This window comes from Branchiostoma belcheri, unplaced genomic scaffold (genome assembly GCF_001625305.1).
Source record: "Branchiostoma belcheri isolate BF01 breed outbred unplaced genomic scaffold, Haploidv18h27 scaffold138, whole genome shotgun sequence".
NCBI classification, from domain to species: Eukaryota; Metazoa; Chordata; class Leptocardii; order Amphioxiformes; family Branchiostomatidae; genus Branchiostoma; species Branchiostoma belcheri.
Genome location: NW_017802802.1, coordinates 179,936 through 192,290, shown reverse-complemented (window position 1 = coordinate 192,290; position 12,355 = coordinate 179,936). Strand labels below are relative to the sequence as shown.

The window sequence follows — 12,355 nt, the reverse complement described above, 5'->3', positions numbered from 1 at the left end:
CATGCATCGAGGAGGGACAGTCTGGTCTACTACTACTAGTATATCAGAAAAAAGTGCTTTCTAAACAAATCAGTCATGATTCACCCAAATATTCCGAAGCTATTCATTCTACTGAAGTTTCAGTGTCCACAAAAATGAAAGGATCCTCACAAAGACGACATGTATGTTTTCCAAAGACATGACAGCAAATAGACAGACGGATGTAAGCTGCTGTACATTTATTGTTGAAGTCAAGCTTTTCAAAGCTTATCACCGGTGCAATAGCTCAATTGGTAGAGTGCTCGCTTTGTAACCGGGAGGTCGTGAGTTCAAACCCGGCCCCGGCCGGGTCATACCAAAGACTTTAAAAATGGTACACACTTCTTTCTCTGCTTAGCACTCAGCATCTATGAGAAAGGGTGTGGGAAGGTCAAACACACAGCACTACCAGCGGACTAGCCCCCTGCTGTAGTGCATTGCACAACTGTGTGTCGCCCAAGGGCTACAGAAATGGATATGGGCACCACCCTACGCTCTGCATAAGAGCATGGGAGACCTTTCCTTTCCTTTTTCAAGCTTTTCGTTATCATCAGTGTCATCATTCTTTACACTAACGTATTCCTGTCCTGAATACCAAACCAAGCCAGACTACGTCCATTGAAACCATATCTTATGGATGTGCTGACTGAACTGACAACTGTCACTCAACGAGGAACAGCCAAAGTCTCACAAAGTCATTGCTTTTCTACGGAGCCTGAACCTGACCACTGGGCCGACCGAAACAATGAAGACCAGAGCACAGGCAGCGGTGAGCATGGCGATGAAGAACACGCATAGGTCTGTCCAGAATGAACAAAAAGTTATTTTATTACTAACATTCGCTTGTTACCTAACATAATAATGCATACTACAAGAACTTGCTCGGTCGCAGGTGTGCAATCTGGGAGGATATTACACGATATTACTCACCAACTATAGCAGCACCGGACATATAAATATGAAAAGTTAAACTCCGCATATAGAAAAAGCGAAAGAAGTGAAATCTGCTCGCCATATTTTGCTTTTGTTACCACAATAGAAGGCGGACTGTGCTTTTCGGCTTCCTGCAATTCTGCTTATCTGCGAGGTACATACCACCCAGTAGTTGCAGACATTTTCTTCGTTCAGGCACTGTATGTTGTCGCAGGGTAGCAAGACGGGTAAAGGGTCGCTAATAGTTGAAGTTAGAGCATGTAAGAGTTGGGTAGGCGGTTAGGTGGAAAATAAAATATGCAACAGGACTTGCAACTTGTCCCAGGTTGTAAGAATGTTGAATGTTCGCCTCAAACTAGGTTTTTAAAAAATGTTTATGACTAAAAGTATTTCAGCCCTAACGGCAAGCAATTTCACCCGTTCCATCTGTGCAGATGTGAATTATCGATGTGAACAAGAAGCTTTCATCGTCGGTGAAGAATGCTCCAGTTGCCGTGCAACAAAGTTCTCATAATGCGTCCAATACCCCTTACAATAAATAAGGGTGGCGACAGCGATAGCCCACATCGGCTTGGCAGGCAAATTTGTCACTATGGCCCGCTAGCCCCCTGGCCAATTATACACTACCCCTTTTAGGCCGATTTCGACTATTTTTTATACAGCCTGCCAAGGAGTCTGGTGGAGACCGAACTCTTCATATCTCACTCACTCACTCACTGGGTCGAGCTTCCCTCGGTTCCAGCGACTGCTCTCCGTTTCGGGTTCCAATCGGACTGGACTCCCTTTTCCACCAACCCCTCCGTCTCTTCCTACGTATGCTTCATATCTAGCATCACAGTAACCCCTACCGTAGCCTCATTGGAAAGTGTCTATGCTTCCCCTTGAGGATTCGCCCGGCGAGTGTCAAAACATGACAAAAGCGAAAACAATTACAATATCTAAGCAGATGATTTTGAATAAATTATATTCTTGACACATAGACATGGTACACAGTAACGCAACAGCACTTAGCTACTGACCGAGGCCCACATTTCTTGGAAAAGATACGGCCATTACCATGTGACGTCACGTTTGCCTTCCTGGTATTGATGTTTTGAGATTCGATATCTTGATACATACATGTATGCCAGCTGCAACCGCAACTACACGCAAAAACATGACTCGATGCATCACTAACAGCAATCATTTCTACAAAGACACCGGATAATCCATGACTGACCTTTTAATCTCTTAGATCTTTGTCACATAGAAATGTCAATTTCGCCGTCTTTAAGCTGATATTAATAAACCTGTGTGTTCCACGTTTTGATGCGGTGAATCTGTATTCCAGGGAATGGTGCCAAGAAAAAGCCACAGGATACCAGCACAGGGGAAGACGGAAAACAAAAACAGTCGACGGATGATTCCCCGGGTTGTCGCGTGTCGTAGCTGATTTTAGGTCCTTAGAACGAAAATCTACCGTAACTTATCGACCGTGCAGTTTCACAGAAATATAGGAGCGTAGCGCAGTAGACTAAAGGAGTCCTAAAGGTAAGAAAATTTTTGATACATAATAGTTGCACCAACCTTTATATAATACAACTGCTATATATTTAGATGTCACTCTTGTCTTATTTGTTTGGTTTAGACTTGGAGTATACGATTATCGTGTGTGTGATGGTTTTCCTATGATAGATGTGACGATGTGATTTATTGTAATTTGCCACTGATATGGTAGACCTCCTGTAGGTTGGTTTGTTTTGTTTTGGCTCAGTACAGACCGTCTGTGGGCTTGTAATGTTAGTATGCTAGACACGTGCGAAGCCGCCGGGGGTGTCTACAAACGGATGGCTGTGGATGGAAAGAATAATGATAAAGCGATCCCTTTGCCAAAAATCCTGTTTTCCCTTGAGGCTGATACATGTAGGTTTTGTTTCATAGTTAATGCGATGACTCGTATAGGGGATTTGGGTACACGTTTACGTAATATATATCAGTAGTCACGGACTAGAAATTTACCCACGATAAAAAGAAATATTTTAAGATAATATATTTAAACTAGATATAAACAGCTTGCAGCCAGCTTTTGTAGACATGTGATAAGATTCACATCTAATAATGATAATAATAAAGGTAATGATGATGATTATGATGGTAATGAAGGAGATGATGATGAGGATTATGATGATGAGTTTCAGATGAAGATGAATAAATCATTTTGTAAGCATCAGGAACTGATGCATCACAGTGGCTGCAGACATGCATAGGTTGATACCAGGGTTGATATGGTCCCAATACAGACCCTCTAGTCAGTTCTGGTGACCTTAAGCCCCTGAAGTTGAAGATGCTGGCTATATTTTCAGGAAAATACATTGTACATATGTATCAACCATTGTACCAGATGCATCACCAGCAGTTGGTAACCCTGCTTCTAGACCAAAGGGTTCAGACTCAGAATTGAAAAAAATATTTCTGGGTGCTATTGCAATTACTATTGGAAAGAAATGATGAGCCATTGTACATGTGTACACATGTATTTACTTGTAAGCTAGTCCACTGTTTATTACACATTATACAGTTGTGACAATTACAAAAACCTTGTTGACCTGACAGTTAGCTGACCCTTTTTCAATAGTCACTTTGGATCCTAATTTCACTCCATTGACCAGATGACTACAGAGACAATTCCAGCACCCACCCCCGTGGTGCTGGATGGACCGACCCACCCCGACGGCCGGTACAAGAAGTACCCGCGTAAGGTGATCGTAGCCACGGGACTGACGCAGATTGTGGTGGGGCTGCTGTGTATCGTGCTGGGGATCTCTGGGATCGTCGTGCGAGCCCTGGGGTACTACGTGGGCATCCCTATCTGGACTGGGGCTGTGGTAAGGCTTCTTCTTGTTTGTTTCTTTTTTGTTTACTCTAATTAGACCTGAAAGGTCACTTTTTGGCTCAAGTAGAGAGGACATCACAGGGCCATAATGTAAGTCAGAGTTGGAAGGTCACTAGATGTTACACCAGTACAGAAGGAGTCAGATAAAATGATACGACTAGTTTGGAGGAAACACTATCATATTGTAGTTATGGTGTGACATGACTGTAACTCTGAATTCCTTTTTATGATCTTCTGTAGTTTCTTGTGGCTGGAATTTTGGGGATCCGTGCTGGCCAGCAGAAAACTGGATGTTTGGTAGGTAAAACTGTACATACCATTTTTTTCACTTTTCCTTCATAGTATATCCTTCAAAGTCTCTGCTTGGTTATTTTGGCATGGAATTTTTTCAAAGTGAACTAAAGTTTAAAGTGGGTGAAGTCTGCCAACTCTGATTGCATTGTTGGACAAAACCTACAACCCATAAGCATTTAGTAAAGTAATCCTCGATATGTTTCAGATCATTGGTCACATGGTGATGTCCATCATCGCGGCAGTTTTCACGGTTATCGTGCTGGGCAGCGCCGCGTCCGGCCTCGCCAATGAGCACTACCACTCCACCATCCACGACTACATGACTGGCTGCTACGAGCAGTACGACAGCAACTGCAAGTGTTACCGCATCCTGCCAGAGAAACAGTTGGAGTGTGACAGACTGGTGGTAGGGAGAATGGAAATTCTGTCGTGGCATTTAATTTTTTGGCCTGGTGAAAATCCTTAGATTAAAAAAAAAATCCTTGGTTGAAGCTGGTGCTATGTAGTAAGGGTAGAGCCAGTCTTTACATTGTGATGAATTAATCACAAAACCATTCTGAAAACACAGCATACTAATTAAAAGTATGGTAATACAATAGTTAATGTATATAATGTGTACTGGTTCAATCAAATTTTTCATCCCAAATTATTGCAAGAATAATCCAAGGAATTTAAAAAACATGTATACTACTCTGATGCAAGCTGTAGAATACCTTGATTATGTAGAAAAAGCCTGATACCTGTTCACAAGAATTATGTAATAATCTTTAGCTTGCATATTGTAGGAAAAACAGTTGTACTTACCTGTATGTACTGATATTACAGAAGGGCAGATTGTCCATCCATGGTATCCTGGTGATCCTGGCCATCCTGGAGGCAATCATCGCGATCCTAGCGGCGTCCCTGTCCTGTCGAGCTGTCTGTACCTGCTGCACCAGCCAACCACAGGTGGGGTAGTATACATGGGGTTCATATCTTCATTTTTATACATGTATTCATAATCAGCCATCCTGAAATCAGCTGCAGCTGTGGGCTGTTTTACCAGCTCTTCAGACACAGAAGCTGGTGTGTAATATTATTATGCTGAAGGGTGGTTATATGGGCTATACAGATACAGAGCTGGTGTGTTACATTGAAGGGCAGTTATGCCAGCTACACACATAGAGATACAGAAACTGGACAGGTGTGCTACACCTAAGGGCAGCATTATACCAGCTACACAGAAACAGAAAATAATGAAACATGTCCATCTGTTCCAGCCCACAGTTGTGTATCAGGTCGCACCTAACGGCCACCAGGTCCCAGGACAGGTGCACTTCCTCCCAGCTGGCCAACCCATCACCATGGTGACCATCTCCCCCAGCCAATCAGTGGCTGCCACTGCCCCCTCCCAGCCAATGGCAGTGCCGACTGCCCCGGCCAACCAGCACGGAGTGATGGGTGCGTCCGCTCCAGCCGTGGTGGGGTTGTCAACAGGGCAGCAGCCCAGTGTGGTGGTGTACCCCATGGCTTCTGGGCAGGGCTACATACAGCCTATGGCTGCCTCAGGTACAGGTGTAGTCACATGTTACCATGGGTAGTAAAGGTAAAGGTAGTCGGCAAAAGAGGGCAGTGGGTTGTTAATCCACAGTGCCTACGTGTGTACAGGCTTTTCACATGTGCCATGTCAGATTACAGACAGTGTTAGAATGGCTGTTAAACTCACCATTACATAACAATGCTGCTACTTAGTCAATTTACCTGCCAACACCTGGTCACTGAGATTCATATGATAATTATTATTATGATGTCAATGAAAAGCCTCTATACCTGGAAGTTTCACTACTTCTTCCATCTGTGTCCTTAATGTGCTCATTTAAAATATTGTACCCATATATGTATATATTTGTATTGTGGTATTCTTATGATGATGATGATGATATTTGTATTGTTGTGAAATTCTTATGATATTGTTTTCTTAGTAAAGATTATACATGTCTTGCCATATGTAGGTTACAGGTAAGTATAGTGAAAATTGAATTTTCAAATCCTGCCACTGTACAAATGAATGTTACTCTTATCCCCAGCCCCCACCCCTGTGCCTGCCACCAACGTGCCCCTACAGCCCCCCGACAAGAAGCCTACTGCTCCACCAGCAGAAACTGACAAGAAAAAGGTTAAAAAGACGAAGCCAGACAGCCAAGGCTCCCCGTCTCCTGAGCGCTCTCCTCCGCCCAGCTACTCTGAGCAGCCCACCGACTTCACCAATGCTGGATACCACGAGGATGACGACGCACCTCTCATCTCCTAACTCACTAGAGATGAGAACGGATCTGCTAAAACACTTTTCTGTTGCTTAATGTCTTACTCTTTGTGATCCTTGTAAGAACATCTTTTGCTTTACTAAGTTTGTTTTTTTGATAATCTTTACAACTTGTTCGGTTAGCAACATAGAATAAGCATGGTACTATCAGAAAATAGGTAGCAAAAGCAGAAATGCTAAGATATAAGCCATAGAGTTCAAGCTGGAAGTTACTGAAAGGTTCAGGTGTTTTGATTTTGCCATAAATGTGGTAATTTTCCATGAAAGATGGTAAAATAAGTGGCTTCAGAAAAATATCCATTGTTGAAGAAGACAATAGATTGCTGGTGTCTAATGTACACGGAAGTTGTGTGTTATTTGCTAAGTGTTTGTATCACTTACTGGTACATGGAATAATTATTGTAAATGTCATGAATATTGATTCTGATTCTTGAATGTAAGAAATTGTGGAACATTCTGATGTGGAAAGGATTTTTGTACATACCTTTTTGTACAATCATATTTATACATTATTTTGGTTCATTTCATTGCATCTGGCTGTTCTTAAATGTAACCAACATGAATTACTTGTATATTTTATAATAAGGATGTGGAAAGAATGCATGCATGATTTCTATCTTCGTGGTATTTGGTAATATTTGAAATTTATTATATTTTTACAGCATTTAGGGGTTTTAAACCGTAAATTTTTCAGTGCTAACCAAGGTTTTTACACTATTTTTACTATGACAAGTAGACATTGGTCAAAAAGTGATTTCTTTTAGTTTGCTTTCTTGGTTGATTTTTTTGTAGTTATTGAAAAAAAAATCTGTATCTGTATTGGTATAGCCAGTTTAACCGCCCTTCGGCATAACACACCAGCTTTGCAGGCACGAGATGTGGTGGCAGCAAGCTATTTTACACCAAACAGCCTGTTACAGCCAATCTTTGCACATTAATTGCAGAGTTGTTTAAAGCTTTGTAGTGATCTTTCTAGTGAATCAGAATACAATTAAAGGACATATAAGGCACTCAAGATACATAAATAGATACCAGAAATGATGCATCAAACCTCTGTAATACTTAACTGATTACCAATAAACGTAAAATTCACTCTTAGTCTTCAACTTAGATCAAGCAGAATGATGTGTTGATACTATAGTTGACAACAATTGACTAAGGTATTCCAAGACAGTGTATAGTCTGAAGTGAAAGGCATTTAATATTTTACACTAATTAATATCCAACGCACATTGTAATCAGCTCTTGTGAACAACAATATAATGGGTAAATGTGTTGTGTAAACAACCACATCCAGCGAATGCCAGTGTAACATAGTAAGCTGAACTATGACAATCTTGTGTTGCCATGGGATGCAGAATACGCATTTTCAATGCAAATTTATTATCTCTAATCAAAAGGTATATCTACAATACGGTATCAGCTGGACAAATAATATCTCTGATTTATAAAGCGGTTACATGTAAAAGTATTGTACAGGAAATGAATGGAATGTCACGCGTCGTTAGTGACAACCTTTGGTGTAGAAGACATATTACTAGGGCACTACTAACGATATACTCTCCAAGCAGAGGTTTGGGTTTGGGGTATTTTTAGCGTGTTTTTAGGCTTTTTTTTTATCGGGGTTTCATTTTTGCACTGGAATTTTTCTTTCTGAAAGAAAAATTCCAGTGCAAGAAAGAAACCCCGTTAAAAAGCCTTAAAACACGCTGAAAATACCCCAAACCTCTGCTTGGAGATCTAGAGTATAACGATACTAGATAGAGTTATATAATTACATGTACACCGTGTCATTTTCTCATGGCATAAACTATATCAATCATATAATCCTGTGCTGCGTACTAGTATCAATACAGTTGATAATGAATGAATATTGATAATCTGTATTTAGTTACGTAGGTACATGTACATAAAAGGTATATCTTTACAGCGTACAAGCAAGGACATTATACAGAATACTTCTCAATTGGTACAAATATTCAAGTAATGCCATGGCAAATACACGATCGCAAGAGTGACGCCACCTACCGGGAAGGAACACAGAATAACTCTGAGATGCCCTTGCCTGTTACCGGCCTTCACAAACTGTGGGACCATGTCAAAGCCAAAAATTACTGCATGCAAGTACGGCCAGGAACACAAGAATGAGCGTGAAGTCAGACATAGACACATACACGTGATTGTTTACACATTACAGTCACGAGAGTCTACGTAACTTGACCTCTGAAGTACATGATCATGAAGGCTATTTGGGCCTTGAAATGCGTCTAAGGAAAATAGCCGGTAACTTTTGAGTTCTATTATTAGTGATAATTTGTCCATACATAGAGCATGAATGCTAAGAATGCATGCATTTTGAAATCCATGACCATTGTAATAGTTTTCATACAGTCGTGAAATTCTTAATGCATAGGATCCATGCATTTAGTTTTCATACAGTCATGAAATTCTCAAATTAAAATTTTACTTACGGTGAATGGTCACCATTGTTGAACTTAAAGGGGATAGTCTCGTCTTCGCCCATAGTGCAAGACTATAAAGAAAGGTTTACAATCATGATGAGGTCGTGTTTGAGGAGAAGTTACTTTTAGGCTACCGGTATCTGTATTATAAATGTTATAAAATGTTACACCTTCGTTAGAAGAGTCTGTATATCTATTTCAGTATGACTGCCATTATTATCCCTATCATAGTGATAGATAAACAGTCTTTTGTTAGTTGTTCAATGATGATGACGATACAGGGGAGGACCATAACAAGATAATGTTATGTTTATCAACACCCGTCAAAATACACGGGTGGGTAAATGTCTGAGAGTTCACTGTTCTAGTCGGATACATAAATAGCTTATGTTCGCCGCCATGGACACACTACCGCAATGATAATGGTGAAACAAAAAAATGTGAGGAAACGACGTCATACGATTTTGAAAAAGAAAGGAAGTTGATTGAACAGAATTTATCTTACCATTTCGATAAACACCTCTAGTGGGTGTATACGTGGGACACTGACTGGGAACAATTTCTCTCTTCAGTGGTGGGAAGGCCGGCGCACACAGAGTTGTTTCTTGATCCAGGCAAGGGGTTTCAAATAGTATTCGTAAACTACAAAGGCTAATATGTACTGATTGACGGGAAATTTTCTGCGTTGTTATGATGCAGGGGAAGCCCAGTTTCGTGACGAGGTGTACCAATGATCAAAGGTCGCAGTTCGTTGATGACGTCCACAGTCAGAGCGAGTAATGTGCACAGACCACAGTACAGTGTAGGTTTACCACGTACGCTGTAGGGTATCATCATGGTTTGAAGGTCAGCAGGATGACAACAATATTAAATGAGGTTTTGTCAATGCACCTTGTATTACTACATCTGTGAATGATGTCTTACCACCAAAATATCTTATGATATATTTATAAAACACATGTGCATTGAGACATGGAGTTGCCTTTATAGGTACCAGAAATGATGCATCAAACTTCTACAATACTGAACTAACATATTACCAATAAACGTAAAATCACAGTAATTCAACTTAGATCAAGCAGATTGATGTGTACTAAGGTATTCCAAGAACGTGTAGTCTGAACGGAAAGACGTTTATTATTTTACACTTTCCAACTGCAAAGCCCATATTGTCATCAAATGATCAATTCTTGTGAATAACAAAATAATGGATAAATATTTTGTGCAAACAACCATATCCAGCAAAATACCAGTGTAACATAGTCAGCTGAACAATGACAATCTTGTGTTGTTATTGGATACAAAATATGCATTTTCAATGCAAAGTTATTTCTTATCTTTTCAAGGCAAAGTGTTGTTACCTGCGAGTAGACCCATTTAAATATAAACTGTCGTTTCTAAATATTGAAATCAAATCAAATCAAATTTTTATTCAGTAAGGCTCTCAAGGGCGAATACCCGAATTTCGTCCTTATTACAGTATATAGAGCATTAAAAACAATGACACTCTTCATTGTGCACATGAAACAACATTAGGCGATATTAAGACAATATTAAGACACATTCGAAGACAATTACACGATTAAAGTCTATGCATATTGAAAAGGAAGTCTGTGCTAAGTCCGACTGGGGTCCGTACGGACCTCAGCAATACGTGCATCATAATTACTTCAATATATGCGGTTTTACAAGTGACCTTTGAGCATTATTTGAGGGCTAAGATGATCATAGATTTAGTGTCAATACAATTGATGATAAGTAAGTAATATAACGGACATCTGCGTTCTATATACAAACTTCAAAAGTTGTTTCCCAATCAATGACTAAATTTGATTAGATCGATGCACCAATGTATGTAGATAAGTATATAAAAGGGTATATCTTTACAACTTACAGGTAATGTATTTCAAGTAATGCCATGGCAAATACACGACCGCAAGAGCGACGCCGCCTACCGGGAAGGAACACAGAATAACTCTGAGATGCCCTTGCCTGTTACCGGCCTTCACAAACTGTGGGACCATGTCAAAGCCAAAAATTACTGCAAGTACGGTCAGGATCACAAGAATGAGCGTGAAGGAAATCATGTACGTCAGAGCAAATCGTTCAGTCTCGATAATTCCCTTTGGGGCGTCATCAAACTTGTTCAAATGGCCAAGAAGATGCCACAAAATCGCACCCATTGTTGCAAACGCCGTCCAACATTGCTCTTTTTCTGTGTTCACAATACTGACCACCCTTTCACGCATGGTGTCAATGATCACGCTCCATTTTTCCCACTCCAATGGGACTGCGGCATTTGTACTACTCTTACACAATTTTTCCACTTGTGCCCTTCTAGCTTGGCAAACGAAGATTTCATGAGCTTCGTGTAACTTCTTAACTCCTGAAGCGACGTAAAAGAACGGAGTCATACAGGCGACTGCAAGATACAGCAGCTGACTTACATGATGCGCCCACTCCATGAAATTGGAGAGTTTTGACGAAACATAAATATTCGAAAACGCGAAGCCGACAATCGCCCCTACAAACATCGTGAGCTTGGTGAAAAATTCAACCTCTTTTCCAATGCCAGCATGGCGGGACCAGCTTTGTTCTTTGATTCTGTCAAATACTTTACTGAGAATGCGGTCAGGTTCGTCATCGTTGTTTATTGCTACAGAGTCAGCTAGATTCTTGGTGTCTGCGGCCAAGGAGACTAAAGCATTCGTCAAATCGATTACGTGCCAACAGCAAAAGAACGAAGGAAAATAGATTATTGCGTAGAATGGCAGGGAAACGAAAGCACAGATGGCATGTGGCACGACGTACTGATGGTGAGAGAAATAGCTGATCGTCCATCGTAAGGTAAAAAACTGCTCACACGATGCGCACTTGATGCTGAAGTTGATCAGGATGGAACTAGCCCATAGAATGACGTACAATGCAAGTAGATATCGTTTGTCGTAAACTACGTCCTGATTGATTTTGCCTTTAAGCAAATCTCGCAAGTTGATTTGATAGCACCAGCGAATGATCAGTATGCCTGGCGCAAGTTTGTACAGGCCGATGATGAGAGCATAAGCTAGAGCTTTCTGCACCTTGTGGGGCTGGTGGCAATGAGACCATCTCCAACTGACCATGGGGTCTGTAGTTTCCAACCCAGTAGTGTGTTGGGGGGGTTCATTATACTCTTCTTCTGACCATGTAGCATTAATATTGTCTTTACCACTTTCTTCCCACAGACAATTAATCTGAACTACAGAGGAGAACGCTAACCACCAGACGCCAATAAAAGGCCAAAATGCTATCCAGAGTTTCTTACAAGCCGACGTTACCCCCTTTACGGTGGTCTTGAGAAAACTTGACTGACGGGATCGCGCTCGTAGCGGACGGCTGTTCGACAGTTGGGGGTCATCAGTTAACCCCAGCCAGCAAGACATTGTGTACACACCGGCTATGAGAACACCGACCCCACCGGTGTCTCCGACCTCG

At 41.1% G+C, this 12,355-nt stretch overlaps 2 protein-coding genes across 2 annotated transcripts; one reads left to right on the top strand and one right to left on the bottom strand.

Annotated features, from left to right (window-relative positions):
* Nucleotides 1-2,244: 2,244 nt before the first annotated feature.
* LOC109464406 lies at nucleotides 2,245-7,173 on the top strand. The gene is made up of 7 exons (XM_019761378.1): nucleotides 2,245-2,481; nucleotides 3,600-3,815; nucleotides 4,064-4,120; nucleotides 4,323-4,523; nucleotides 4,943-5,065; nucleotides 5,377-5,665; nucleotides 6,184-7,173. Exons 2-7 carry the CDS (start codon nucleotides 3,600-3,602, stop codon nucleotides 6,405-6,407), a joined length of 1,110 nt encoding a protein of 369 aa, XP_019616937.1. The 5' UTR covers nucleotides 2,245-2,481; the 3' UTR covers nucleotides 6,408-7,173.
* Nucleotides 7,174-10,049: 2,876 nt separating this feature from the next.
* LOC109464399 lies at nucleotides 10,050-12,355 on the bottom strand. Its single transcript, XM_019761369.1, has one exon. The coding sequence runs from the start codon at nucleotides 12,301-12,303 to the stop codon at nucleotides 10,765-10,767; it is 1,539 nt and encodes a 512-aa protein (XP_019616928.1). The 5' UTR covers nucleotides 12,304-12,355; the 3' UTR covers nucleotides 10,050-10,764.

Excerpts from the sequence above, each read along its gene's own strand:
- LOC109464399 (XM_019761369.1), bottom strand. The coding sequence starts at position 12,303 with ATGTCTTGCTGGCTGGGGTTAACTGATGACCCCCAACTGTCGAACAGC.
- LOC109464406 (XM_019761378.1), top strand. The coding sequence starts at position 3,600 with ATGACTACAGAGACAATTCCAGCACCCACCCCCGTGGTGCTGGATGGA. Across the intron at positions 4,121-4,322 it reads AGCAGAAAACTGGATGTTTG|ATCATTGGTCACATGGTGAT; the intron begins GTAGGTAAAACT and ends GATATGTTTCAG. Across the intron at positions 4,524-4,942 it reads TGGAGTGTGACAGACTGGTG|AAGGGCAGATTGTCCATCCA; the intron begins GTAGGGAGAATG and ends CTGATATTACAG.